This window comes from Wyeomyia smithii, chromosome 2 (assembly GCF_029784165.1).
Source record: "Wyeomyia smithii strain HCP4-BCI-WySm-NY-G18 chromosome 2, ASM2978416v1, whole genome shotgun sequence".
Taxonomy (NCBI): Eukaryota; Metazoa; Arthropoda; class Insecta; order Diptera; family Culicidae; genus Wyeomyia; species Wyeomyia smithii.
The window spans coordinates 16,632,042-16,657,381 of record NC_073695.1 but is presented as its reverse complement, the minus strand read 5'-3'; the positions used below and the strand labels follow the sequence as shown (position 1 = coordinate 16,657,381).

At 39.0% G+C, this 25,340-nt stretch overlaps 1 protein-coding gene across 16 annotated transcripts in view; it reads right to left on the bottom strand.

Annotated features, from left to right (window-relative positions):
• Positions 1–25,340, bottom strand: part of LOC129721468 (potassium voltage-gated channel subfamily H member 6) — a 371,920-nt gene that overhangs the window by 120,425 nt on the left and 226,155 nt on the right. For 3 of the 16 annotated variants that reach the window (XM_055674057.1, XM_055674056.1, XM_055674058.1), the window contains exon 2: positions 13,939–15,359. The exons of the other annotated variants lie outside the window; for them this stretch is intronic. In XM_055674057.1, the coding sequence (XP_055530032.1) occupies positions 13,939–15,060 (1,122 nt within the window). In that variant the 5' untranslated portion in view covers positions 15,061–15,359. The remainder of the gene's footprint in view (positions 1–13,938; positions 15,360–25,340) is intronic. 16 annotated transcript variants of the gene reach the window in all.

Below are 25,340 nucleotides of genomic sequence, written 5' to 3'. Positions count from 1 at the left end.
TATCATGCAAGGCCCCAATCGCCAAAATCTTTGCTCGAAGAGGATCTAGTAACTGAGCCGGCCGTGAACAATTCAACCCAGGCTGATAAAATCTCGTTGGAAGAGAGCAGTTGTACTATTCCATCAAATTGGTTGGGTAAAAAAAGGCCTCCCGTTACCATCGAGGTGCGCATTAATCTTAAGATTTGCCCGTGTTGCTGATTTTCGCGGCATTTCGCGGTTTTTTGTTAATTTCGCGGCCGATACTGGATTTCGCGGAATTCGCGGCTTCCGCGAAATCGCGATTTACCACTGTCCCTAATAATGATATTGGATGAAATCGGTAAAGATGGACATTGCTTGTAAGAAGAACACTTTCGAAATTCCACAAACTAGAACATTTTATGATAATTTGGTGATGCGAGTACTTTCTATGGTGCGAATACATCCTTTGTTTGATTGGTACCTGTTACTTGACTGACCGCATTATTCAGGTTGACCATTAAACTGGAAAGTCTGATAGATTGCCTGATAAAGATGGTGTATGGTGCCCAATTTACATATATTTTTTCTACTTCTGATCTTCCTGATTTACCACCAGGACGTGAGAAATCCCATAATAAATACATAAATGGTTATGTCCTTTTATCAAACTGTTAATTTACAAACAAATATTTAGACCAGCAATGTTATATCCGGTCCACATTTTGAAAAGTTTTTGTGCAAAAATAAGTAAAGATATTAGCTTTTAACCGTTTCTGTGTTTAACCCCTGGCCAGCTCGGAAGTGCGTCGTAAAGCCGCAAAGTAATTTCGCGCCCGGTTCGTCGCTTTTCATCTGCACCAAAATTCCTAGGAATGGTTAATGGTTAGCTATCATCTTTCTTTATATATATATATATATATATATATATATATATATATATATATATATATATATATATATATATATATATATATATATATATATATATATATATATATATATATATATATATATATATATATATATATATATATATATATATATATATATATATATATGAACTGTCCTACAGGTCAGACGTTTTTTCGGTTGGTTGTGGACTGGTCTTTGACTGCCTATAGCTTCAAAGTTTGTGTTTTGTCAGTGTGTCTTTTAAAGACTACCTGAAAATTATTTCCCATCAGTCTTCCTCAAGACTACCTACTTTTGAATTTAACATTTGTTTTAACTTTTATCGTATCACCTGAAATGGCAGGACGAAAAAAGAAACCTCGCATCGCTGCGGGGAGGAAAAGAGAGGCATCTCTTTCTGACACTTCGAGTGTCTGTAGTGACAATCCTTTGGATATTTTGCCTGAGCAAGAAGCATAAAGTTATTAATAATGAAACTATACGAAATGTAAATCTTTTAAAAAGGAAAAAGTTCCACCTATTGTGGTAACTATTTCTTCTGAATTCAATATATTGAAAAAGGAACTTTCAAAGTTTGTTTCTGACGTTAAAGTTACCTATCAAATTGGCCGTAGAGGTGAATGCCGCTTATTAGCCGACTCAGTAAAGGGTCGTGATCGTCTTGTTCAGTATTTAACTGACAAGATGTACAAATTTTTTACATATGACACCAAGAACGCCAAGCCGTTCAAGGTTGTCTTGAAAGGTCTCACCAACGATCAAACCGTTGATGAGATCAAACTTACTTTAACAGAATTACTTGGCATAGCCCCTACCCAAGTAATTCTAATGAAACAAAAATCACGAGGCGAAAACAGTCAGAGAACTGGAATTTCCCTTGTTAATTATTTAATTCATTTTAACCGCAATGAGGTTAACAACTTAAAATTTTTTGAAAAAGCACATGCTTTATATAACGTGCGTGTAAAATGGGAAGCTTATAGGAAGTTTGGCGGAGGTGAAAAGCATATCACCCAATGCCGTACTTGCCAACGTTATGGTCATGGTTCAAAGTTCTGTAACATGGACCAAAAATGCCTGATTTGTGGAGACTCTTCCCACAAAAGGGACACATGTCCTGTGAAAGAGAGTAAAAATTTTCGCTGTGCGAATTGTAACGGCAACCATATGTCGAATTTTTATCAATGCCCAGTCCATTTAGCAATTGTTAAGGCAAGGCAAGGTAAACAAATTCAATTTCCCAATTAAAACAAGCTTCAAAACAATATTCTTCAAGCGTACCAGTGACGCATACTCCTTTGCATACCCGTTTAACATATGCACAGGTTACAGGTAATTGGAACGTTCTACCGCCTAATGTTGGTAGTTCGAAAATTACCGTTAATAAGGGTAAGCAAAACACGCTAGAAAATAATTGTACACATATTACCCCAGCTAATATCACTACCGAAAATATTTTTTCTAATGTCAACTGCCTGGGGCCTATTACGGCAGGTGAACTTTCTTTTCTGCAACAGGCAATGTTCGATCTCATGAACGCCATGTTGCAGGCAAAATCAATGTTTGAAGCCATTCAAATAGGTACCAATTTTACAATTAAAATTGTTTCTAATTTAAAATTTAGCAATGATTTTAAATAAACCGATCAAAATTTTGAATTGGAATGCTCGCTCATTGAAGGCCAATGAGAATGAGCTTTTTAATTTTTTAACAGTAAATAATGTGCATATTGCAATTATTACTGAAACATTTTTGAAACCTAACATTAAATTAAAATATGATCCCAATTACGTGGTTCATAGATATGATAGGATTCAGGGTTCCGGCGGTGGAGTTGCAATTGTTATTCATCGCCGAATCAAACATCGTGCTCTTTCCCATCTTGAGACGAAAGTTATTGAAACTTTGGGAATTGAAGTTCAAACTGAACTTGGGATTTTATTCATTGCCGCAGCATATTTACCATTTCAATGCACACGCGAGCACAAAAATTATTTTAAAGGTGATTTACAAAAACTCACCAGAAATCGTTCGAAATTTTTTATAATCGGCGATTTTAACGCTAAACATCGTTCATGGAATAATTCTCAAAGTAATTCCAATGGCAAAATTTTATTCAATGATTGTTCTTCAGGATACTATTCTATTTTGACTCCGAATAGTCCTACATGCTTTTCTTCTGTAAGAAACCCTTCAACAATTGATTTGGTGCTAACAGATCAAAGTCACGTATGTAGTGATTTGACCACACATGCTGACTTTGATTCTGACCATCTTCCAATAACTTTTTCTTCATCACATGAATCTGTTTTAAACCCTATGAGCTCTGTTTTTAATTATAACAAGGCTAATTGGGAAAGATATAAAACTCATATTGAGAGAAATTTCAATAATGAGCTTGATTCGCAAAACGAAGTGAATATTGATTCCGCTTTGGAAGCATTAAAATGTGCAATTGTTGATGCCAGGAATTATTCTGTTCCAAAGGCTCAAGTAAAATTTGATTCACCAACCTAATTGACGAAAATCTTCAACCTCTAATTCGTTTGAAAAATGTCCGCAGACGTCAATATCAACGTTCTCATGACCCTGTTTTTAAAACTATTTATAAAGATTTACAGAAAGAGATTAAACATAGATTTACTCTTCTGAGAAATCAAAATTTTGAGACTAAAGTTGAAAAATTGAAACCATATTCAAAACCATTTTGGAAGCTGTCGAAGATTCTTAAGAAACCTTCAAAGCCTATTCCAGTTTTAAAAGATGGTGAACGTTTTCTTGTATCCAATGAACAAAAGGCTCAAAGACTTGCTCAGCAGTTTCAGTGTGTTCATAACTCAAATTTGAATTTTGTGAGTCCAATTGAAAATGAAGTCACACGTCAATTTGATTTAATTTCTTCCCAGAATTTTTTACCTGCAGGAATAATTGAAACTAGCCTGAATGAGATTAAATCAATTATTAAAAATTTCAAAAATATGAAAGCACCTGGTGACGATGGAATCTTTAATATACTAATCAAACATCTCCCTGAGAGCACAATGGAATTTTTAGTGAAAATTTTCAATTGCTGCTTCAAAATTGCATATTTTCCCAAATTATGGAAAAATGCAAAAATTACTCCAATTTTAAAGCCGGATAAGAAGCCAGCTGAAGTTTCAAGTTACCGACCAATCAGTTTGCTTTCTTCAATAAGTAAACTGTTTGAGAGAATTATTCTTAACAGAATGATGTCACACATCAACGAAAATTCAATTTTTGCAAATGAACAGTTTGGATTTCGCCATGGGCATTCCACACCTCATCAATTGCTCAGAGTTACTAATATGATACGAGCTAACAAATCTGAAGGTTATTCCACTGGAGCTGCTCTTTTAGACATAGAAAAAGCATTCGACAGTGTTTGGCATAAAGGTTTGATTGCGAAATTGCAAACTTTTAATTTTCCAATTTTCCTAATCAAAATTTTAAAAAATTATCTTACTGATCGAACTCTGCAGGTTGTCTATCAGAATTCAAAATCCTGTTCAGATTTCCTGTCAGAGCAGGTGTACCTCAAGGTTCAGTCTTGGGTCCAGTCCTGTACAACATATTCACTTCAGATCTTCCTGATTTGCCTCCAGTATGCACAAAGTCATTGTTCTGCGATGACACAAGCATTTCCGTAAAAGGAAAAAGTCTTCGTGTCATATGCAGTCGATTGCAGAAAAGTTTAGATATTTTTTCTTCCTACTTGCAAAAGTGGAAAATCTCTCCCAATGCTTCTAAAACTCATATGATAATTTTTCCGCATAAGCCTAGGGCTTCTTTCCTCAAGCCAAGCAATAATCACGTTGTCAAGATGAATGGGGTTATTTTAAGTTGGTCCGACAAGGTTAAGTACTTGGGACTAATTTATGATAAAAAACTTATTTTCAAAGAGCACATTGAGAGTATACAAGCCAAGTGCATCAAATATACGAAATGTTTATATCCTCTCATTAACAGGAATTCTAAACTTTGTTTAAAGAACAAACTTTTGATTTACAAACAAATTTTTAGACCAGCAATGCTTTATGCTGTACCGATCTGGTCAAGTTGCTGTTCAACAAGGAAGAAAACGCTCCAAAGGATTCAGAATAAAATTCTGAAAATGATTTTGAAGCGTCCTCCTTGGTTTGGTACACTCGAATTACATAGACTTACTAGTGTTGAACCATTAGAAGCTATGTCAAATAAAATTATTAACAATTTTCGACAAAAATCGTTGCAATCCTCAATTGCTACGATAAGCTCTCTTTATAGCCAATAAGTTAGCAATTAAGTTAGTTGTAAGTTTACTTCCCCTTTTCTGACAAGTAGGTTTAAATCCCTACGAACGATAAGTCCTAATTGCGAAAGCAAACAAATCCTAACAACTAAAATTACAAATTTCTAACAGTGTTTAGAAGTCACCATTTGTGATTGGACACACATACTCATTATTTACCAATATTTATCATAAATACTTAAGCTACTAACAAATCCCCTCCTTAAAAAAATAAAAATAATATATATATATATATATATATATATATATATATATATATATATATATATATATATATATATATATATATATATATATATATATATATATATATATATATATATATATATATATATATATATATATATATATATATATATATATATATATATATATATATATATATATATATATATATATAGATATATTTATTTTTAATTCAGAGTAAATATTAATTAATAAAAAAACCATTATAAACATTCTCCCCAATTAAAAAGTTAACAAAAAGAACAATTTAGAATAAAGATGCGGCAAAAGTTTGGAGTTAATCGGAAGCATTGGGTCTTCTTGCAGAAATTACAAACTTGAACTATTATAGAAATAACATACTGTGTGTCTCTTAATCATATATCAAATGAGGAAAGTATCTAGGTAGGAAAGTAGATTGCGTTGTTTGCTTTGTATTTTGAAACTGAAAAAATAAGTCCAGCAGCCCGTCACGCATGTTGCTTTTCGAATGCTTTTCGAATTTATCTCAGCAGTGCGTATCGCGGCGCACTTCTATATATTCTTACTAAAGTGATTTACCACTCTTGTGAAACTTGTAAAACTTTTATAAAACATACACTGACCCGGCTAACTTCGTCCCGCCTCTTTTTTTTTCTTTAATTAAGTAATTTTGAACATTCCAAATTGATTGATTCCTTGCGATTTGTTTATAGTCTACAACGACGAATCGAATATTGGATACAATAACAGTCAAAAGACAAATCGTTTGAAATGATTGGTTTTATCGGAATGAAAACATCCTCGCCTTTTAACTTCTGTACATCACCTCGGTTCTGGGGGTTGTGTTCAGTCATTTTTGGCTGTTTTCCAGAAACCGAGAGCTGTCGTCTTTGAATTTAAAATGGTGTCCAGCGTTAATTCTTGGCTTCTACGCATCATCCCGGTCATGGAAATATACATATTGAGTTGTATTTAATCATTTTCGGCTATTTTCTCAGACACCGGAAGTCGCCATCTTCGAACTCAAAATGTATTTGTGGTCGATTTTTAGCTTCTGTGCATCATTCTGGTACCGGTGATACTTATATTGGTTATTTCTGGCTCTTTTCCAAAAATCGGAAGTCGCCATCTTAGAATTTAAAATGGTGTTTGAGGTCGATTTGGGTGTTATTTGGTCGCTTTCGACTATTTTTCAGAATAGATCTTGGATATCAAAATGGTTGACTTAAAGACTATTTTTGGCCTCTGGGCGTCATTCTGGTTCACTCATAGTAAATTTCTGGGAAACACTCATATTGGGTGGTCATCAGTCATGTTCGACTATTTTCCAGGAACCGTATGTTTTCATCTTGAATTTAAAAATGGCGTATGGTGTCGGTTTATTGGCTCCTGTGCATCATCCCGATCATTTTTGGCTATTTTTCGGACAAACTGGTTGAAATAACTGTTTATTTGTCTGTGAATCCCCCCCCCCCTCCTTCCAGAATATGGTGGAGTATTAAATCACCATAAAAAATGTGTTTGGTTTCTATAAGAGCCCTCCCTTCCAGAAGAGGGAAGGGTGTCGAACCACTTTAGACATATTTGTTACACCTCGAAACATTCGCAAGCCAAATTTGGTTGTGTTTGCTTGATTGGTTCTCGAGATGTACAGAAATTTGTGTTTCATTTGTATGGGACCTCTCAATTCCAGAATAGGGAGGGGTTTCGAACTATATTAGTAACCTTTCCCGGCGCCCAAAACTAGGCATCTCAATGGTGCAATCTTTTTTTACTGTCTCTCAGATTACGATTTCTGTTGCTGCTTGTTCGTGATACCTATCTGCGCTAGCAGTCTGATGAGTCACATTGAGAATGTATTGGCAACAGAGCATCACAAAAGGAAACGAAAAATGTACTTCGTGTGTCGATTCGACATTATTCGGAGGATGTCTTCGGAATAGCGAATGTAGAAGAGAGAAGAAGCTGTTTTTTATAGAGTCGTTCGTGTTCGCACTACACAAACAGCGTGTTTCGGTAACAGCCCGAATCCACCGGAGAGATTTTCCCTTTTCAATTTGCCTATAATAAATGTCGTGTGACGGCTGTTAAAAAAGGCTGTGGGAAGAAGAAGTGTAAGGAATAAAATACAGACTGCTCGGCACCTTAACGACAGTCTTCGGGCGAAGAAAAGCAAACTCGGTAATAGAGCGGTTGTTTACTGAAGGATTTGTGTATCGCATACCAAACAATCATACATGCCATTGTCGACCGGGAATAAGGATTTAAGCTTGATGAAATGAAAAATTAAAAAAATTTCAAACATGTCAATTAAAATAATTTTTGCCTTTCTCCTAGAAAGGTATAGCAATCATTGCAAAGACTAAAGGTATGAAAGTGCTTCAAAGGGCCGAATGTCGTATATCATTCGACTCAGTTCGACGAGCTGAGCATTTTCTGTATGTATGTGTGTGTGTGTGTGTGTGTGTGTGTGTGTGTGTGTGTGTGTGTATGTACAACTTTTTTTTCTCACTCACTTTTCTCAGAGATGGCTGGACCGATTTCCATGAAATTAATTGCAAATGAAAGGTCTAGTTGCCCCATAGGTTGCTACTGAATTTCATTGTAATCGGATTTTTAGTTTAGAGGTTATGTATCAAAATGTAAGAATCACGAGACATCGATATCTTGGAAACTACACAACCGATTTTAATAAAATAAATATAAAATGAACGGGCTATCTCCAGAACCCCTAACTTTTAAATTTCATAATGATTAAACATATGGTTCAAAAGTTATGTCAAGAAATATTTTCCAGAGGCTGTTTAAAACTCACTCATTTTTCTGAGAGATGGCTGAACTGGTTTTCACAAAATTAGTCTCGGACGAAAGGTCTAGTTTTCCTATAGGTAGCTATGAATTTCATTGTAATCGATTGGTAACTTTGTCCGTAGTAGAAAAATGTGAATTCGCGTTATAAAATCAAAGCTTATACCAAAGCCTGCTTAAACTCACTCACTTTTCTCAGAGATGGCTAGATCGATTTTCATGAAACCTGTTGCAAATGGCAGGCCTAGTGTCGTTATAATACCCTATTGAATTTGATTGTAATCGGATTTTTAGTTTAGGTACCGTGTTGAAAAATGTGAAAATCATGAAACTTCATTATCTCAGAAACTACACAACCAAGTTATACAAAACTAATGTCAAATGAACGGGCTGAAAATCCTTAACTAATGATTAAACATGTGGTTCAAAAGCTTTTAAAAGAAACGTGTTCCGGAGGCTTTGAAACTCACGCATTTTTTTTAGAATTAGCTGAATAATTTTTTTTTAAACTAAGTGTCCTATTTAAGGTCTAGTTACCCCACAAGACCCTATGAAATTTTATTGCAATCAGACTATAACTTTGCCCGTTATGTATGAAAGAAGGAAATCACCTTTTGAAAAGAAACACATTCCAGAGACTGTTTAAACTCACTCAATTTTTTCAGAACGGTTTGGCCGATTTTCACAAAATTAGTCTCAAACATTCTTAAATTATTGCTTTGTATATAATCAGGGGGTGTTTTCGGCTTCGTCTTTCAGTAATAAAACGAATTAATAACGCTCTTTCAACCAACGTATCGGTGTATAATGCACCTTCTTCAGGGAATTCTGAATTTAGGAGACAAGACATTATTTATATATAACATTAATATATCTAGAGCCCAAAGAGTGGATATATCTTCATTAAATTATATTTGACAATTTGAGGATGTTTTCCAGAAACCGAAAGCTACAAAATCGGGTTTCAAAGCGAAGTATAGAGTTCACCCCGGCTTCCGAGCATTATCCAGGTTCCTGAAAAACATTGGATAATGTTTGTCCTTTTGAGGTTGTTTTTCATAAATCGGAGGCTACTACCTAGAAATTTTAAATGGCGTCCCAAGTTGATTTCTGGCTTCTGGGTATAACGCTTCCGCAATACTCATAATGAATGATATTTGGTCGCTTTAAGCAGTTTTCCAGAAACTGAAAGTCGGCATCTTCGGCATCGAAATACCCAGATTAGGCAGGATTTGGCTGTTTTAGGATGTATTCCGGTAACCAGGAGTAGTCATCTGGATTTCTCGCGTCATGTATTTGAAACATATTTATTTCATGGTAGTTGCATGTGTATGTGTTAATGTATGCTCATATGTGTGTAAATGTTATGTTTTTAATGTTCGGTATAGTTGTGCTGTTGGCAACCAGAAATTCGTTATTTAAAGTGGAAAATAAATCCAGTAGAAATTTCCAAGGGGTATTTTTTTCCAAAAATTGAAGTGTTTGTGTAAAGCTATTTAAAAAAATAATAAGTTCGAATGAGAAAAGCTGTGAGACCCGCTACGTCGCTAGGTGGATTAATTTGGGTTTTTTTAAATTTTATTTACGGTGTACATTTTTTGGACAGGCAAAATTATTATCGTTTTAGCTCCAAAAATATTGTCCCTATTAGCCTTTTTTTAATTTATTTTTTATTTTTTTTATTTTTTTTAGCTACCGCGACCATAAATTAGATCTATTGTAGCATTCCCCAGCTTTTTATTACCTGATCAGAGTAAAAAAATACTATGAGAAATAACTCTCAGCCCCTGATTTGGGTATGATCCCAATTAGGTATCATGTGCCGTATAAACTGCACTACCTTATTAGGCCAAGACAACCAAATTTCGAAGGGCTGTAACAGTCCCTTATTGAAAAACATTGGTCTTTTGTTGTGCAGTGCTGGACGAATACATAATAAATGTGCTGAAAACTCGATTTCTTCATTACAAAAACCACAAATATCGTTGTTAGCCTTTCCAATTATGTTCAGATGATGTTTGGCTGAACAATGCCCTGTAATTAGACCTATATACTGCCTATAATCGCATATCAGTCCCATATGGATTTTCATCGTTTTTGAGTTAAATATCAGATTCTATCTATTTCTTGCTCTACTGTCGATTAAGGAAACAAAAAAGACTGTTTTATTTGAAAAAAGTCAGAAAAAAATGTGAGGTCAAATTGTCCCATCTTAAAAATAATCGCATATCAGTCCCACCAAATGTTTTTCCTGAGTATGACCATATTTTTTTCTTCAATCCATATAATAAATACTTGGTGCTGTTTTTCAAGCTTTTTATTGTTGAAAAATAATCGAATGATTAATAATTGCAAGGTTATTTCAAATAAATTCCACATAAAAGATAATTTCGGGTAAACACTGAAACTGCAACTTTTCCTGAAAGTTCGTTCCCGGAAGGTTATTGGTTTCGTCAATCGGAGGGATAATAGCCTTGAGCAATGCTGCTTTCTGCAAAGGGGTAATTTCCTGTGGATGATCTGCTCACTTCAAATAATTATTCAAGTTGAAATTGTCAGAACTAAGAAGTTTTCAGTTGCTTAGCCTAAAACAGCTTGTACCTCTTTCATCGCTGTCGTCTTCCGTCAAGTCACTGTTAAAATGAAATTGGAAACTTCCCTTTTTCAATACCACTTTTCTAAAATGCTAAATGCTAATGCGGAATAATTTTATTCAGCAAGTATTGCGAAACACTGAAGACATAAGAAAGGATATTGTTTAGTAGCATATCCAAGGCTTCAACCTTATATTTTGCTTTTTCAACGACGACCTTAAAGTCGGGTGAAGTTATAAGTGGATGTCTCCGCCATTCTCCATGCAGAATATTTGGAAGCTGTCTGCGGCCATAAACGTCTGCCCATATTCAAAATACTTGATTAACTACTCCTACACCGAATGGTTGAAAGTGAGACTGGAATGCGATTATTTTGCTACTCAAAGGCCTTTTCACGACAAAGGCAATTTTTCAATGGAGAAGTTATGATTGAGGTCTATTTCATTACATCATGAAGAAAAAATTAGAATAACCCACCCCAAACAGGAGAAATATCCAAAACAAGAAAAATATCTTCAAGCGTCGTTATCTCAACTTGATGATTTTCCAGATGGGACTGATATGCGATTATAGGCAGTATAGGTGCATAGGTCTTTTTTAGATAGAGCAAGAATTTTGTGTGTGTTTGATGCATGTTGCATCACAAACTGTTTTGATTGCCGGGAAGTGATAGGATTTTTCCAGTTTGAATCTATCATCATTTTTTCCCAGTTTTTGAATTCCATTTTTAGCATTGAGAGATACCACAAAACGGTTCCGGTCCAATAAGCAGTTAAGAAGATCCTAGTCTGGCTAGTTCATCAGCTTTTTCATTACCTTCTGTTCCACAATGTCCCGGAACCCAGTAAAGATTTAATGTATTCTGATTAGACAACTGTTAAATGCACTCCCTCAGCAGTTATGACGTACATGTAAATGATTTAAATGCATTTAGAGCAGCTTGGCTGTCAGAGACACAGATTATTCAGGCTTAGGAAATCTTCTAAAAATTTTAGTACAATCAAACGAAAAAAATAATAAACTTTTCCTTTTCTAATTTACGATCCCATAAACTAAACTATAAAACCAACAAAATAACCAATTTTTCATTTCTCCAGTTGATGAGTGTATAACTCAAAACTCTACAACCAGCCCAAAACCTAAGCTAAAATATATAATTACACTTATTAAACAAATTACCACAGTCTGATTCCAGACAGCATTCCGATTGTTCCTTTTTCTCAAGACCAAACCAAACTTCCAACGAACCAATTCCCACAATCGAACTGATTGTCAACAGTATTAATTTCCGTAGACGCATAATCCTCATCAAATCTAACTTCGGCAATAACCTCAATTGCATGCCTATATGCATCAACCGAATTATAATTTCACACACTCCAGCTGCATAGCGGGATTGCTGACGCATGCACTGGGCGACGTTTGATCAAGCACCAATATCCATCAACCGTCATTGCGATCGTTTCTTTTGATTCCTCTTTGACCGATTTTCTTTTGAATGGATTAATGAATGAATCGATGACGCTACCCGATTAAACCGGATTAAAGTCGACGTAGCATTTATTATGAAAGACCGATTTTTTTACAGGAAAAATGTATACTAAAAATACACAAAAACATTGCACAAAATTTTCCAGCGAGAGCTGTCGAAATCTTTTTATCTGTGGTATTCTGCAATCTTCTGAAAGCTCTGCTACATAAACAATCACTTAGATTTCCAAACACACAATCTCTTTTGAAGACTCAAATTGTTGTTTCTCTGTGGCTTTCAATAGTTAAAATTATAAGATATTCGTTTCTTTTCAAAACTGGTTAGTGCAGAGATTAGTTTTTTTTGTGAATTTCGGAACATTTTCTGTGTTTTCTACAGACATAGATCACGCGAAGTTGTATAACCATTTTTCCTTCTCGTACCATAACACAAGCCCTTCGAAGCAGAAGACATTAATCCAGAGCGCAGCTAACATCATATGAAATGCTGTCACAAGTGCATGAGTGATAAATAAATTGAATTAGGCACGGTGATTTTTTTTCAAGTATTTTTTTTTGTATTTTATCACCTACAACTTTGCTGAAGACACCAATTCAGTCAAACAAACCGTTTTTCTAGCATTGAAATTTTTATCCATCAGTTACTATTTTGGAAAGGCCCTTTTGAGACAGCAGTCGCGAGTCTACATGAAGAACTGATATCATAAAATGACCTCTCTATCAGAAAGCAACAATTGTTAAAAGTTTCAGCGGAATCGGAAATGGTCATCAGGATCGATTGTCGTAGTAGCATGGATTGACTCATTGGTGTCAAGAGGAAGCGAACTCCAATATTTAACAATAATCAACGTGCAATTTTGTTGAGGTAACAAAATAAATCCCGTATACCTACTGTAATTCGTTATTCGTCATATATCAAATTTATGCAAACCGATTTAAATATCAATCCCATTAACAATATCGCATAAATACACAGTCAATATTGTCTCACAAATAAACACCGCTCGCAAATAATCAAAATGTTATGATGCGCCACATACCAAGTTGCTAATTATGCAGGACACGTCTGTCGAAGGCCTCAGGCCGCAGGATTTCTGCAACAATGTTGATGGTGCGCTTTGATAAATAATATCCTTTCGACGTGAAGGCAAGTAATTAGTGTTACGACAGGCAGTTATCGTACATATTTCATTCCGTCACCATCCAAAACGACACCCGGAATATGGCTATCGGATGAGCTGAGCATCACCCTCCGCACAAATTGCATGTTTTGGTATTACGTATGTGTTAACCTGTTTCAACTAGCCACAATATAAATCACACCTAAAACAAAGCCAAAGGTGACCTGCCAAACGAAACCTAATTAGTTCCATACATCGAGTAATCTTAAAATTCAATCTCGGTGGCCAGCGCTCGCGTATCGGTCAGTCAACAAACCAACCAACTAAAGAGTAGACTGCCACAGGTAACCACTCTGCCCCCGGTTTATGGGCTCCAAATATCGTCTCAACTATATATAAAAACACACACACAAATACACACATGTAAAACGCAATAAACCAAGCGGCAGCGAACTTCGCCAGGTCTGCCCCAGCGAGCCACGGCAAATGCGACCCATTAATATTACTATTATTTATTCATGGTGGTACTCACGGTTTCAACCGGCTCGGGAAGAATTTTCTCGAACTTGTGCCCCAGCAGTAGCTCCTTGGCGCCCCCTTCGGCGGTCGTTTCCACTTCGGCGCCCCCGCCGATGCTGGTCGCCTTGCAGGAGATTTTTCTCGAAAGGTACTGTGGCGAGAACTTGGACCGGGACCGGGTGCTGTTGGCCTGCGACAACTGTGACTTTTCCGACTTGTTATCGAGGGACTTTTGATGCCTTATCGATGGCCGATGTTCGGTGGCGCCGTCGTCATCGGCCCCGATGCCCCCCTCGTACGAGGACGAGTCGTTGACATCGTTCAGTGAGATAGGAACTATGTTGGGCGTTTCGTTGATGTTTACGATACGATTCTCGTCGTCGGGGTCGATCCGGCGCTGCTTAACAAACTGGTCGGATTTATGTGGCTTACGAAGGGCGGATGAAGCGGTGGCGGTGGGAGACATAACATTATCCTTCGACGGTTGATTGTGCTGTTGATGGTGGTGGTGCTGATGATTATTGCTTTGCCTCTCTGGGTGCCTTCGTTTGTAAACGGTTTGCTTCCGACCGACCGAACTCGCGGGGTTACTATTTTTGCCACCATTGTGACTGCTGTTATCAACATGTGGCGGTGGACAGTGGCATTCGCACTCTCCGCCATCTGGTTGGGCCGTATCGGCAGTCGTTAGGATATTCTCCGATATGCTGAAAAAATGGTCAGCAGTACTATTCTCGTTCGTTTTGGGATTGCCATAGCAAGGGCTAGGCTTCTGTAGATTGGAGCAACTTTTAGTTTTATAGCTTTCCTGACTCATTTGGGGCAGCGCGCAGTTCCGATCGTAATAGGACATCGGGTTCTCGTTGACCATCCGCATGATTTTCTTGGCACTATTGAAAATGTTCAAATTCGAAAGCGCTCGGATTATCGGTGGCGTCGTGATGAGATTGGCCGACGAGTTTCTGCGCTTCATGCGGCCCTTCGGTTCCATATAGTCTGCCAGCTCGTGGTCGCCATTGCTGCTCGAGGACAGATCGTCGTAACTTAGCGTTTCACACTGCCGCAACAGGCTGTCCAGCTTCTTAATCTCGGACAGCTCAATGCACGAGTTGGCACGCAAGCTTGTCTCCGACATGTTTCCGGAGGCAACATCATTCACGGTCTAACAGCGCAACCAGCAGCGGCGGCAACAGCAATAGCAACACTGCGATACGGACAGCATCGAAAGTGGCCGACCGCTGTGGGTGGGTTTTGCATATTATGCCTCAATTACACTTGATTTTCTTCGTCACTTCTCACCTCGTCGTTTTTTCGTTTTTTTTCCTTTCTTCTTGCCTTCGGGTGTAATTCCGTGGTCGAGCTCAGCTTCTAGGCACTCACACTTCTGCTAGAGTATCAATATTTCTTCGATTTATTGTAGGGTAGCCCCGTTCACTGTAATAATTTGACCTTTAATTGCGTAACCGATAAACCCGGGGGGCACGAAAGAGGCGAAAGTGGCCGTGGTTTATATTTTTATACAAATGAATCGACCAAAATAATCACGACACGTTCACCGCACGACGTAAATTTGCTACTATGTAGCTCATTGCCTGCTGGGGTTTTTCGATTCAAAAACACAGCTCCCACTGTTGATGGATTTTGTATCAGTAAAATTCAAACCAACACCCAACCCGCATGAATATTTCACAGCTCTATGAATTTCTAAAGACGTGTTCGATTTTCACCGCCCTTTCCACGGGCACAGCGTGCCCCACTTGCAGTAGCACTCGATAAAAAAGGAAATATGATAAATGTTGCAAAACGACGTGTCGCGTCAAACGACATTTTTGAAATAATTACTTTCACACAACATCGCTGGCAGTCGCGTGGCACAGTCATCGACACACACACACGCCCAACCCGCATTGGGGCTTGTTCGCAATCTCCCGTTTATGTGCATGTATTTCGCTTCTAAATCAACAAAAAAGCACTAGACTGCTTGGATTCAACTGGCTCGTAAAATGACTAGAAACGACGGTGGATGGCGGTGCGGTGTTGTCATCATTGCAAGAAACGGTGCGACGATGATCTGAGTGCCAACGCCTTACCGCAGCGATTACTCATTTTTATCGCCTCGTAAATCCCAATCAATAATATCTACTTTCGATGTCTAATTAATATGTAACCTTCTCATGCACCCAGACAAGAAAGTATATTGTTCAACATCCTCCTGGAGGGGGAAATGAGGATGGTTTTCGCAATCCGGTGACATTGTGCCATCCGTCTTGGTGTCGTTATGTTGACATTGTATCGTTTGCAGGCCTGTTTTTGGAGATATCTTTCCTGTATGTATTCTCATCACCGTATTTGGGTAATCAGAACGGAGGGAAAATTTATTTTAGTCTTGGGAATCACAGGTGTATCGCATTCCAAGGCTATGTCTTAAGCTCAATGGGTTGTTCTATTGTAGGGACATATTCTGATGCTTTGGTATTACTAGGAACACCGTAAGGAACCCTAGTAATAAATCAAAAACTACTTGGTGTAATTCAATTCTCGCAACGGTTTTATTATACCAATGCCTATAGTTTTATGATAGTCTTGGACGATACTAAAAAGTTGGTCGTAAAATAAAACTTAATGTTAGCTATAAAATTCCAATAAGACCTTTTAATAAACAAGTGGACTGTTGACTGTTACTTCTCGACTGTTCCATGAATACTCAAGTTTCATAACCTGTACATTGCTAGATGGCTACAAAAACATCTCTTGCAAGATTGCACCAAAAACCCAGTTTAACAAGCTGAACGAGTTAAATAAATCAACTAGTTAGCATGAATTTGTAGAAACTTGACACTGTGTGTGCGAAAAATGTGTCTTTTCATATCTGTTTGTCTACAAAATGTTGGATGATGAGTACCAACGAAAAACCAGTCACGTTATGGTTGTATTATGAAAACTATTCATGGACTTTTATTCATTTTATGAACAAAACTAAAGAAATCATTCAATTTCCGGTGCGTCTACATAGTTAAGATTGAACCACCCGTCAAAAGGTGCAGTTAAATTTCATGCCAACTGCTGGAAAGCCTTATTTTGTATCACATTGTTTACGAGTGTCACCATTAAACGAATTCATTTCTATAACCATCACCAACACAAGTGCCACAAACTAATTCATTGCGTTTACTGTCAAGCAATGAGAAGTTATAGCAGAGCGCATTAGCGCAATAAAGCTACCTGTGCTTAATATTGCTCTTTGAGAGGTTATCAAAGCATGACATTGCTTCCAAACGACTTTCAAAAGGTGTATCGTGAAGTAGTCGTAAATGTACACTACGATTTCACACAGAGAGGTGCAAATTTTATTACTGTGTTTTCAGAGAATAGGTATCTTGTTTACATATCAAAAATAGAAACATAATAGCTAAAAGCTATTATGTTTCTATTTTTGATATAAAACATAATTTGACTACCACTTTTTGATATTCGCGCATTACCATTGTTGCCCCTTAAGTTGAAATATGTTCAAACTCGGGGAAATTTATTTTCGCATCAAACTTTATCAAAAAATCAAGCATAGAAGCCAAGGCAGAAAAATTGTTGCACTGTGTTATCAGCGTCAGTAGGCACAAATCCTCCACATGTGAGGGGAACGTGCCGTTATAAGCCATGGCTTTTTAGCCGACCTACTGATCAGCGTCAGCTGACTCTTCTGTGTGTGATGAGATATTCCTTTCAGTCGTATAAATAACGCTTGCACAGCAGTGTGTGTGTAGTTAGGAATGAGCAATAGAATAAGTCGGCAGTGGAATGTGATACGCATATAGATTGTGGAACAATACCACCGTCCCCCGTAGTTTAAATGGTCGAAACACCATGCCGGAGACAGGGAGATTGCGGGTTCAAGTCTCGTCGGGATGCGGTATATTTTTCCAAACCTGTATCATATTTACAGTTCGCTTGTTTTTCGCTTCCCCTGCTGATCGCGCTGGAACTGAAAAAGAACGTTTTGCATATTTGGTGTACCGAAAAATAAGTCACAATCCACCTAGAGAGCGAGAAGCGGATTATTGCAAAGTCTGGTAATAAGTGCTACCCGGAGGACCTTCCATGAAATGTTCGAAAACCTGGTCAGAGTAACCCTGAGTTGGATCGGAAAAATTGTTGGTTACATTATGGAAACAAAATATGCTAGGGTAAAACTGCTTTGGATGAACCACTTCTTTTAACATAGTAGACCGAAAAATTTCAGTTTTCTCTTGATATAGAGTAAAACTTTTTTGGCTGGACTTCCATCGGGAAACATCTTAACCCGCTACTCTGCATCAGAATCATGAGAAACATTTGAAAATTCCAATTTATATCAAAAGAATAAAGAATTTTTCGTCGGGGTGGTCCACTGAAGGCAGTGGTCCATCCAAGATAGTTCTGCTTCAAATCGGAATACATAGATGTTACTTTATATTTTGATACAGATTATAAATTAAAGTTCGTTCTGTTACATTCTTTTTACTTTCAGTTTACATACAAATACCAAGTCTCAAGTTATGATAATTTTGCGATACACTCCCTAAGTTAGTTCTCTATATTTTCTATAGCTTCGTAGCCGCAAGGTTACAGAGTCCGCTTTGATAAGCGTGTAGTCGTGGCTTCGAATCTTAGTAGAATTAGGCCATTTGGTTGTCAAAGGACTTTTACAATGGGTTATTCTCAGGCCCACCAAGTACCTTGCCTTCAATATGAATTCTACAGTACCTCTGTTGACTCTCTCCTTCTAACAAAAATAAGTCCCTGTTATAATAAAACTGGTGTGAGTAACGTATAAAAGTTATCTCCAGGGAATTGAAATTAGGCGATATTGTTAGGAGGGACAGAGGCTCGGTATAGTAGAGTAGTAAGCTTGAAACGGAAAGGTAAAACTTACACACAAGCACGGATATGAATAATAAGCGTATCACTTACTTCAATAGTGATACTGCCAATAATATGAAGTGCGGAGTACAGAAAACACTTGGGCAACATCACAATAGATCTAATCTCTGATCGCAGTGATGAGCCCAAACAGGAAAAAAATCGTATAATAGTTCTCTTCAGAGAATTGTAATTATGGCGCGGTATTGGCTGGAGAAATGAGGTTTCGATAAAGACTCCTTCCTCTTGACAAAATATAAGTCCTACTTATAATGAAACTGACCAAAGGTGAAGCATTAAGTGCCTCTTCAGGGAATTGTGGTTGTGACGCGATGTTGGTAGGAGGAATGAGGTTTCGATAAGATTCCTTCCTCTCGGCAAAATAAGTTCTTCTTATAAGAAAACTGATCTCAGGAATCCTTATCCTCTCCAGGGAATTGTAACTGGCGATATTGGTACGGGGAACGAGGTTTCGATAAGACTCCTTCCTCTTGACATAATAAGTCACTCTTAGAATTAGTCTAGCCAGAGAGGAATGTTAGGAGTAATCTCACTCCAGCGAATTGTAATTTTGGCGATATTGGTAGAATAGAAAGAGGCTCGGTATAATAGAGCAGTAAGTTTGAAACGGAAGGGTAAACTCTCACACACAAGCACGGATGAAAATAAAAAAGCCTATCACTTACTTCAATAGTGATACTGCCGATAATATGTATGCCAATAATATGGGCAAAATCACAATAGATCAAAATGTCTCTGGTAGCAGTGATGAGTCCACACAGAAGAAAAAATCCGGAAATTACCTCATTATCCTTACAAAAGTGGGACATTTGGTTATGAAACAGTTTTATAATGTTCATCTGGAGGATTTGAGTTTCTGTTCTGAAAAAAAGAATGTTCATGTTCGAGTTTTTGCATAAATTGAGTCAATCTGGCGGTCCATTATAGATTAATTTACATTATTGTGGTGAAATTTACAAATTGTGCTGAAAATCAGTTGTGCAAACATGGGTATGAACTACACAAATATTTCACCAGCCCTTAGCTTACAGTTCAAGTGAAGTGATAGCCACAAGTTTACACTTCGAATGAAGTGAAAAATAAATGGAGCTGTTAGAATATAGGGTAAGTCAATCTATAGTGGACCGCTTGCCTATATTTACCTAATAGTGGAGCATTCGTCTGATTAACTCAAATTCCCTTGACATAGGGTAAATTAACCTATAGCAAACCCCTTTGCTTTATTGACCTTTAGTGGACCATACGTCAAATTACCTCAAATGCTTTTAACATTATTCAGAATCTAAGGAAATTAACCTATAGTGGACCTTTATCCTATAGTGGACCAATCGTCAGATAAACTCAATTTAAATTAACAAAAATCGGAATTTTTAAATGTTTCCCGTGATTCTGATGCAAATTGACTGGGCAAATTGTTTCCCGATGGATGTTTTCTGAAAATCTTTCAATCCCTGGCGGGTGGTTCACTTCAGGAAAGGGGTCCACTATAGGTTGATTTACATAAGTGTATGTGATGCAGTTTGGCTGAATAAAATATTTCCCGATGAAAGTTTCCTGAAAATCTCTCGAGTTTTCGCGGGTGGCCCATTATAGGTTAGTTTACCCCAAACGCTTGAAAAATTCAACTTCAGATGCCATCCATAATATTCGATTTCTTTGTATTGAATTTGTTCACAGTTTTGCCAAGCGAAGTGAAGTTTCGACAATTGGAATTGCTTGGAATTCTAAATAGGGCTTCACCAAAAACAAAAGCAAATAAACAATGTTCATTGTTTATTTAAAATGTATAACATCTATCAAAAGTTACCGCATGGGATAGAGTAGCAATACTCAGAGGTAATGTTGTCTGTCAAACGAACAAATGAGGTAACGCCATATTGACGGGTATTGCAATCAGGTAAAAATAGAGAACGTGTTCATTTTGATACAATTTTCCTTTTCTATTGTTTAAATATGCTATAAAAGAAACATTAACGTAAAATTTAACACCTCTGTGTTTTTTTTTGCGAAACAGTAACACTACGAACATTCAAGAATATATAACTCGGAACATTCGGCATGGACCTAGGCAACGAAAAACGGACCACCCACCAGTGGAAACTCGGTAACGGGAACTGCAAGTCGCTAAATTTTGTGGGTGAAGAACCCCGCAAGTTCGGCATCGTGGCTCTGCAGGAGATCTGTCGCAAAGGTGAGAAAGTGAGGCCAGGCCCAGTTCTACCAAAGCGGTGGAGCAACCAACAATCTGGGAACGGGTTTTTATGTTATGGGCAGCATGCAGGATCGCGTGATCAATTGGAAGGCGATCATCGAGAGGATGTGTCTGTTGAGGTCGTTTCTTCAACTAAAGCATCATCAACGTGCACTGCCCGCACGAAGGTAGAATTATGTGCTTCGACTCTCGACGATGGATGGGGGAAGTTACGCTCGGTCATTTGAGAGGCCGCAACCGCGGCACTAGGCGTGGTAACGTCGAGCCGACAAAATGACTGATTTGACGGAAATGCCAGCAAGCGATGGAGAGGACGAAAAGAGCTTGACAAAACTATCTAAGCATCGCCACAAGAGAGAACGCAGCCAAATACCGAAGAGCTCAAAATAAGTTGACCACGATTCTGAAGAGGAAGAAGTGCCAGCAGGAGGACAGAGATCGTGAAGAGCTGGAGCAATTGTTTCGGGCTAACGATACGCGCAAGTTTTTTTTTTTGAGAAGGTGAAGCTATCTAATGGAGGCTACACACCGAGTCCAGATATCTTGCCAGCCAGGACAGGCTACCGGCAGAGCTCTATATCATGGAAAAGAGGCACTAGCAATGGCACTCCACTTGGCAATCTCTTGGATTTGAAAGGAAGAGAGACTACCGAAGGAATGGATGGAAGGAGTTGTATGCCCCATCTATAGAAAGGGCGGTCGGCTTCAATACAGCAACTACGCGATCGGCTACAATGCGGCATAACGCTGATCACCGCTGCCTACAAAGTTCTTTTCCAGATTCTACTCCGCCGTCTATCTCCCTTAGCGAAAGAATTTGTAGGGCAGTACCAAGCGGGCTTCACTCAAGCACGCGCTACTACGGATCAAATTTCCACTCTCCGGCAGATCCTTCAGAAATGCTGGGAATACAACGTGCCCACACATCATGTTTTCGTGGACTTCAAGGCAGCGTAAGATACAGTCGATCGAGACCAGCTATGGCAAATAATGCACGACTACGGTTTTCCAAAATAAACTGACACGACTTATCAAAGCTACCTTAGACCGAGTGATGTCTTACGTGTGCGTGTCGGGGACACTCTCGAATCCCTTCGAAGCGCGCAGAGGATTGAGACAAGAAGATAGATTATCCTGCACGTTGGGTGTAATCCGCCGAGTGGGCATCGAAACGAGAAGCATGATTTGCAGCAAAGGTATTCAACTCATAGGCTTCGCAGACGACCTGGACATTACCACGAGTAACTCAGCGACGGCGGAGGTAATCTACGCCAGACTAAAAGTGGAAGCTAGAAGAGTTGGATCATGGACAGTGACGAACTCGAAGTGATAGAGGAGTTCGTATACTTGGGATCACTCGCAAACGCCGACAATATCACAAGTAAGGAGGTCCAACGACGTATTGAAGCTGGAAATCAAGCCTACTTTGTCCTTCGCAGTACGCTCCGATCCAGAAGCATACGCCGCCGCACTAAACTGACGATGTACAAAACCCTAATTAGACCCGTAGTTCTCTATGAACTCAAAACCGTGAAAAAAAGCATCCATAAACGTTATTTTTTTACAATCCTTTCAGAGTTCTCCCTTCCCGCTTTTTGCATGGAAGTGAACTGTCAAAACACCTCATTATATTTCATGCGATGGAAGCAAGACAACAAAATCAGTTTATCAGTTAACGAAGATTGTCAAGGCATCGGTCAGTGTCAGTTAAAAAGTGTTTCGGTGAGGTTCATTTTGGTTGAGTGGACTATTTGTTTTTCTTTTTCGCTTTGAAGTGAAGATCATTTGGTTGGATTTGTCGTCAAATTTTATTCCGTAACCGTGAACGATGCGCGCAATCTATTTCATCTGAGAATTACAGCACGTTACTAGGACGAAAATCTAGTGTATCCGAAAGGGTGCTGCGATCATTGGAAGTGAAAATTGAAAATGATTGGCTGTAATTTTCGAAGATATTTATCAGCACTGATTGATATCATGCTCGCTTTTCGCATTTGCTAGACGCTTGTTCAACAGGGCTAAAATCACGTCTTACTGGGATGCCTAGAGAGTATCCGTCACTACATACAAAGCTGAGCTATGCAAAACCAAAAGGAGATCCAGAGTCCGATTCTGTGATGACATTCAGTCTCTGCCTGAGGCTACGCGACTGCAAAAAGCGATGTCCAAAAATCACACGAATGGTTTCGGGTAATTGAATAAGGGAGACGGAAGTATGACTGTTAATACCAAAATAAACGCTGGATGTTGTCATGAACATTCACTTTCCCAGCTCGACAGTGACTTCCTGGTCGCACGTTGAAGAGCTACAGAGCCTCGGAACCAGACGCTTGACGTCACGTGACTCCGCAGTGCTCGCTCGTCAACTGTTAACGGAGGCTGCTATCAACTAAGACCCAGGCCCTTTTTGAGCCTATGAAGTCACGACAACTGGATGGTATTCTATCACGGAGTCATCATGTCCGAACTTATCAACCTTTTTCGAATCAGCTTTACTCTGGGACATATCCCAATCAGCTGGCGGAACGTTAAGGTGGTGATTATGCCAAAGCCGGGCAAAAAAGAAAGAACATTAACCAAAGCTTTCAGACCTATAAATATGACTTCAACTCTTCTCATGTTGATAGAGAACTACATCCGCAGCGAGTTTCTGAAGGAGTTCCCATTGCATAGGCGCATCAATTCGCTTATCAACAGGGTAAATCTACTAAAACCGGTTTGCATTGCCTAGTGACGAGGATCGAGAAATCACTGAAACATAAAGAGACAGCGATCTGCACTTTTCTTGATATTGAGGGAGCTTTCGATAACACGGCCTTTGCATCAATTTACACGGCTGTACAAACTAAAGGAGTCGACATAACTACAATGAACTGGACTCTAGCAATGCTAACGAGCAGGAAGATAATAGCTGCATTGGGAGATACCTCTGTCACAGTGAAGGGGTGACCTCAGGGGGGAGTTCTCTCCATTGTCATGGTCACTGGTGGTAGACGTTCTTCTAACCAAGCTATCGCAGCTAGGCCTACGTAAATTCCGTAGCTGCATGTCACCTCAGGTCGGAGCGTGGCGATTGCCGAGATCATGTAATATGTGTGTGAACACTGACAGAACCCGACAGCCCTGGATTAGCAACGGGAGATTGCTTAGGGGTCGTGCGTGTTGGACACTGGGCGCTCCTCTTAAAAGTCACAAGTACCCAGAAGCAGGAAGAAAGCGTCAAGAAGGTGCGACGCGCCAAAGGCACGGAGCAAGGGGGATGCCTTCATAGTCAAAACGAACGGGTGAAGTACTCATAAGTCTTGAAGAAAATGAGAGACGTAACCCAGCTCTAAGATCTGGGGGCGGATGTGCGGAACATCCATCGATCTCGCACTGGCGAGATTATACTTGAGCTCCGCAAGAAAGCCAAGAACAAAGGAGATACCTGAAAGACGGTAGGTGAGCAGGTTCTAGGAAAAGAGGTACAAGTTCGTGCACTCATTTCAGAAGTGACGCTTAAAAACCTGGATGAAATCACCGAGGGGTGCGAAATTGCACAAGCCCTCACGGAGAAGTGCGAGGTGGAAGTGGCTACTGAGTCAATCCGCCTCCGACTGTGTCCGGCGGGGACCCAGGTGGCCACTTTCCGACTAGCATTGGCAGATGCGACCCTGGCCCTGAAGATAGCCAAACTTAAGGTTGCCTGGTCAGTATGTCCCCTGGGCATACTCTAACAACCGGACGTGTGTTCAGGGGCTTTGAGGGAGAGCATAAGTCCTAGGCCTGAAAGGGCGTTTTCTGGAAGAAAGGGGCGCCAAGCACTTTATGGGAGGCCCGAGGTGCCCAGAGGATTGTGTCAACCACAATACGCTGTTGCCAAGGAGAACGGAGTGTTTTACTGCAGTTGCTACGCTCCGCAACGTTGGTGGTCTATCGAAAGGTGGTCTAGATGGTCTACCTCGTGACAATGGAGCTGACGGGCCTGCTTTTACCCATGCTGAGCAACCTAAGCTGAACAGCTAAAGCCCTTGGTCTCCCCGGGATCGCCATTAGGCATTACTTCAGGTAATGGCGGGTGACTTCAACTCATGGGGTGTTGAGTGGAGGAGTCGCTGAACGAACCATAGAGGTCTGATCTTGTTGGAAGTTTTGGTAAAACTAAACCTAGACCTGGTCAACGTTGGGACAAAAAGTACATTCAGCAGAAATGGTGCAGAGTCGGTCATAGACGTGACGTTCTCCAGCCTAGGTCTGATCACAAACTGGCGGGTAGACGACGGCTACTCCGCGAAAGGTGACGGGTA